Here is a 5,502-nt window from a genome sequence, read left to right as displayed (position 1 = left end):
ATCTTAATTGTGTTATGATCACAGCTCTGAATTAGAACGGACACCTAGACCTGCCATTAGACTTGTCCAGTATTGTTATTGATTGGCGTTAAGTACGGGTAGTTGGAAAATTTATGGAAAGTTTGGGTTGCTCTTAGCAAAAGCTGTTGTTTATTGATTTTTTTCCTTGTACCTTCTTTGCCTGAGATTTCTACCTCGGTACGAATTAGAGAAACGTATCTTCCCCAATGCAGCATTTTAATTTTTACAGATTGTTTATGTCATTTATTAGCAAAGGCTTTACTTAGGATTTCTTTTTTTCCAGCAAAAAGCTTTGTTTTCGGTTTTTTCTTAGTAAATAAACACTCCTATTATTGTGTTTTCATACTTTTGCAGTATAAATGGAAAAAGATTTCAGAAAATGTGGTTCACAAAGCTTTATTTGCTGATTTTTTTCTTCATCCTTGGCTATTATTAAAAACAGCATCTCCAGATTAATGTTGAATAATGCTGAGCCTCTACATAGGAGTAATAGATTTTAAAGGTCAAGTTTTTTGACATTTTTTGAAATGATTTTTAACTAACGACATTTCTGTCATAAAAACTTGTGATTTCAAGATTTTAAAAAGTCTGCACTGTAATTTTTTTTTAATGTATTTTTTGTGGTTTTCCCCACTTCGGCCTCTTTTTACTTTCTATTTGATTTAAAAAATTTCTTCAGTCTGTCATCTGGTCAGTAATGAGTTAAAGATAAACGGTATTTCATTATGAATGCGGAACGGGTGTCTCTGAGTCAACTTTTAAACTAAATTTAGCAAATTTGTGAACTAAGTTTTCTGTGAACAAAAATTTGTGATCAAAAAATGGTCATTAAAAAGTGTATTCGGCTTTGCTTCAGCTCAAGATTGACTGCCAAAAAGTTCGCCAGTCTTTCATTAAATTTGTTTCTCATAACAAACCAAACGTTTTTTTCCCGTATTATATTGTCTAAGAACTTTGTTTTGTTATATTTTTTGTTCAAACGGGGCCATTGCCATTTTGAAACTTAGCACAAAGATAACGTATAAAATTTTGAGGTTAACTGGACGCGGCGTTAAAAAGCTTTTTGAGCTATGTTTTTTAAATTCAACGACACCGAAAAGCAATTTTTTCCCGCCACCCTTTGCAAATAAATACCAGATTGTTCATTGAAAGCTTAAGCAGTAATATAGCTCTTTTTTCTCTGATCAAGAAAAATTGCAATCGATCCACTTTGGTGATCAGCTTCACTATATCAAGCATGTGGGCAGCCCGTAAAATGGCGCTCCTTGGGTGTTGGCATTTATCAGGTTGCGGGCTTGGAGAGAGAAAGCTTCTCCAGAATGTCCCGGGTAAGTCCACTCCCTAGCAGCGGGTCCCCCTCCAGCGACGTTTGCAAAAAGGCATCTGAATCTAACCTTCAAATCAACTGGACACTGAAGAGTTGCACAACCAATTCTCACAACAGTCGACCACATCAACTGAAAAAGAGGCAATCTATAAACAGCATCTAACAAACAAAAGAGATATTTTCCGTTTGTGCCCCCCCCCGTACGTTATGCGCCCCCAGTTACAGAGCACGTGTCATTACATAGTAATCATGTAAAAATATCGCACGTGCGTTTGGGTGGTGCAAAAAATATGTGCCCAATAAGCTGGGGGGCACAAACGAAAAAGATCCAACACAGTTGTCAGGCACAAAAAATTTGGGGAAGTTCAATTTTTGTCTTTTAGTTTGCGGTTAATTAAGTTATAAAAGCACATAAGTAAAGACAGGGGGGTTAAAACTGTTTGATCAAAGCGCATTTTTACACTATCACTATGATGTCAATCATTTGCCAATAGAATGTCTCCTTAGAATTTAATTTATCATAAATTTTAGGTTATGAATCGTACGATTTGAAAAAATGACAACAAACTTTGAAAGAGAAAAATATTAAAGTCATTTGAATCTGTTGTCACGGTTAATCAGAAAAGTTATAATTTAACAATAACTGTTGTTGAACCAAATTGTAAACGTTTTGTAACTTAGAACGGTGATTGTGAAAGTACTGAAGAAAGTGCTTCTGTCGAGGAAAGACTTACAGTGGCAAAATTTTCATTGAACCTATACTCGAAGGGGGCTGGTCGGTCATTGCACCTCCAGTACGCAAGGGGTTGCTGGCTGTCATAATCAATTGGATATCGGTAAGACCTCAAAGATCCAAACCTAAAAAAGAGGTCTTGTTTCTAACTAGCACTATACTTTCGTGGTTCAAAGCAAACGTTAAAATGAAATAGCATCCTTATTGAGAGCGTGATTGGCAATATAAAAAAGGTATTTGAATTCTGTTTGTCTTAAATAAAGCATAGATGGACTGACTTACACTAAAGTAATAGAGATCAATGAAATTATGACGTCAAAATTAATGAATTCATTTTGTTCCTCGTTGAACAAAAGCCAAATACTTTACCCTAAAAAGTCTTTTTTAGCCTCCCACACTGGTCTTTTGCAGAGCTCAACGGATCTTTCTATCGAGAGATGTTCACAAATTTTGCAGTCGAAACTTTCACATAGTGTGGGCATCCTGAGGTGCTGGTTTGATGAGAGTTCAATCACATGCACAGAATTCAAGCAGGAAAGGTGTTGAAATCACGTTTTCTGTTTGTGCGATGAAATTACACAATTTCACCGCTTAACTTAGTGGTAAAATAACATAAATTCAACGCTTAGAAAACGCTTCGAATTGTTTTTTGTTATTAGATACGTTATTTTTGTCTTTTGTTTTTATAAGATACATTTACTAAAGCGGCACGGAAAATTCACCCACGAACAATCTTATACATTTGTTTGAAACTTTTTTAAGCGGTGAATGTATGTAGTTTCACCACTAGAGTCAGCGATGAAGTTACAAAAAGTCACCACGTTTCACCGCTAAAAATTGCAATTTCAACGCTAACATTACAAAAGGTCAACGCATATGTTTTACAAAAAAGTAGAAGTTAATTTGATTTTTATTCAAAACAAATATTCCTGATTGTCGTATGATGGGGCGCAGTAGAAGAAGAAGTGGCTAACATGCAGGAGGTGAGAAGTGCGAATCCGCGCAAGGAAGGTAGCTTTTAGTAAGCGATGCAAAGTCGTGAATTTTTGAAAGTTTACCGCTAACTCTAGTGGTGAATTTACATAATTTCACCGCAAAATTATGTACAAAATTTATGGTAAGCAAACACAACTTTTCACCGCTTATCTTACACACTTTTCTGACTTTTCCTTGAACCGGGTAAATATTAACGTGCTACATGACAACGGATAACTTGTAATTTTGTAGGCTTCGATAATTGTTGTCGTGAGAATAAATCCTATTTTGCAGATTGAGTTACAGCATAATATTACGGATATTATAACTGACTGGTAGATAACGTATTGGGTTGACTAACCATTGATCGACTGATTGGTAAGCGGCTCTGTTGTATACGTTTAGTTCATTGTTCAGATAGATATAATCATCAAATATTATCAGAAGATCAGAAAGGCCCACGATATCCAAGCCCCACTTTGTATAAGCTGGCTTAAAAGGCACACATGCATTGTAACTTGCAGCTTCGTAGGCTGAAAAAAAACACAGTTTTTAGCACAGACATTCGAACAACATTCGATATTCGAGAAGTACAATGGAAAACAGAACGCATCGTGATGATCACAATGAAATCATAAATTGAGATCATAAATTCGCTCTTGAGCTATATCAAAACAGACAGAAAGAATAAAATTCAAATTGTAAAATTTTTTTACCAATTCTTTTTTGTCACATCAAAAAAGGCTCCGTACAGTGTCAATTTTTTCTCTTGATTCTGGGAGTTATTTTTGCAAAAAATTGAGAAATTTTTTCTATAGTTTTAAAACGGAGAGTTTTAAAACTATAGAGATTAGAACTGCCATAGCTAGAAGTAATGCGAGACAGTTTTTTGAAGTTGAATGTTTCGGTAAAGACAGTGAAATAGCGTTTTTTATTGTGATAGATACTTAAAAAGTTTATGGGCAAAATTAATAGCTCTGGAAATTTGTATTTCAGAAGTGAATTTACAAACAATATTGTCTCGAAACAAAATGTCAGAAATTATAATGTGATGAAATTGAACTTGATTTGAAGCAGTTAGTGGTCTCTGCAAATGTTTGTCTGGACATCGGGCTGAATTTTGAGCCCTCAACTTAGTTTAGTGTTCAAGTAATTTATTGCCCTTCAATCATGTTAAATTTCACGGGAGACTCCAATGAAAAAAAGTCAAATTTTGAGCTAGTATCTTTATCAGATATTTGTTGATAATTGGTGTAAATGATTGTGCTTAGTCTTGCAAGAGAACCCAATCAATCTTTTTGCAGGATTTTATAGGAGTACTCTTGCAAATTAACCATTCTAATATAAAAAAAAGATAGCGGATGCTTACCCAGTCCGAAATGCCAATGGACTCTGTTCAAGTTTCCAAGAGATCTCTTTTTGTTCACGTTGCACAGTATGAATCTGGAAAAGGCATTATATTCGTTCAGTCCCTCTTCTCCAGCACTTTCTTTACCTTCGGGAATTGTTGAGTAGTTGGTGTTTGTGCCCTTATTCCATTCAGAGTCAGATCCCTATATTGTAAAAAAGTTACAAATAAAGCGTCACTGTTTCTTAAAACACTCTTCTTTTTCGTATTTAACTAACTGTTTTGTTAAACAAGATCTCATCAAACTTGAAATTTGAGTTTAAAATAAACACTTTAAAGTATTTCTTAGAGAAAAAAGAGTTAGCAAAAGTGTCAGTACTCAATAAATCTTTGCAACGAAATTTTTATAGTCTTACAAAAATGACTCTTTTCAGAAAAAATGTCCACTAGCTGAAAAGTGCTGTAAAGCAAATTTCCCATCGTCTCCTTGTTACAATTTGATAAGAAAGTTTGGTTATACTAACATCATAAACACTATTGCATTCGTCTTCCGAGGTTTCTGTTATTTGATGCGCTGGAGGAATCCACAGGCCTTCAGAGACAGACCAGAGAAGAGGAAATAGCAAGACAATAACTGATCGGAACATTTTGGTTGTGGCAAAGCAATTTATAAACAGTGATTGTTTAATCCAGTTGCGGTAACAGTTACGATCGAGAACAGTTTTTGGAAAGATGAAATAATCGGCTAAAAATTGACTATTTATACTCATTTTATAATTGGAGCATATGTAATTTAAATTAACTCTTTCTGCTTTTAATCGGAGAAAGTTTAATGACATTAGCATCGTTTAATTGCATCAATTTCAGCTGAAGAGGAGGAGAAAACTAATACAATTTTGTTACTTCCTCCTTTTGTCATCTGTAGTTTCAATCAAGTCCAACAATGACGTTTAATTGAGTTTGGGAAAGCGGCTTTTTCTACTCCCTTTTTTCCTCCCTCCCATTGTGGGTTTAACCGTTGCAATATGTTCAATTAATTTTTAGTTCGTAAACAGGAGAGAATTATGAGGCTGTAGAAATTTCTGCTCTAACTTTAAA

General features: G+C 34.7%; 1 protein-coding gene across 1 annotated transcript; it reads right to left on the bottom strand.

The window, feature by feature from the left end:
- Positions 1–1,081: 1,081 nt before the first annotated feature.
- LOC142351135 (uncharacterized) lies at positions 1,082–5,139 on the bottom strand. Its single transcript, XM_075403231.1, has 5 exons — positions 4,929–5,139; positions 4,426–4,609; positions 3,418–3,589; positions 2,083–2,206; positions 1,082–1,478 (listed from the first exon to the last, which is right to left on the bottom strand). The coding sequence occupies exons 1-5, from the start codon at positions 5,049–5,051 to the stop codon at positions 1,248–1,250; spliced, it is 834 nt and encodes a 277-aa protein (XP_075259346.1). The 5' UTR covers positions 5,052–5,139; the 3' UTR covers positions 1,082–1,247.
- Positions 5,140–5,502: the final 363 nt, after the last annotated feature.

The sequence above is a fragment of the Convolutriloba macropyga genome, chromosome 12 (genome assembly GCF_964194025.1).
Source record: "Convolutriloba macropyga chromosome 12, txConMacr16.3, whole genome shotgun sequence".
Lineage (NCBI taxonomy): Eukaryota > Metazoa > Xenacoelomorpha > Acoela > Convolutidae > Convolutriloba > Convolutriloba macropyga.
Note: the sequence above shows the minus strand (reverse complement) of the source record. Positions and strands in the feature narration are given on the sequence as shown.

Coding starts and splice junctions, on each gene's coding strand:
- LOC142351135 (XM_075403231.1), bottom strand. CDS start 5,051: ATGTTCCGATCAGTTATTGTCTTGCTATTTCCTCTTCTCTGGTCTGTC. Junction 3,590..4,425: donor CCATTGGCATTTCGGACTGG/GTAAGCATCCGC, acceptor GTTTTTTTTCAG/CCTACGAAGCTGCAAGTTAC. Junction 1,479..2,082: donor TCAATGAAAATTTTGCCACT/GTAAGTCTTTCC, acceptor CCTCTTTTTCAG/TTGATGTGGTCGACTGTTGT.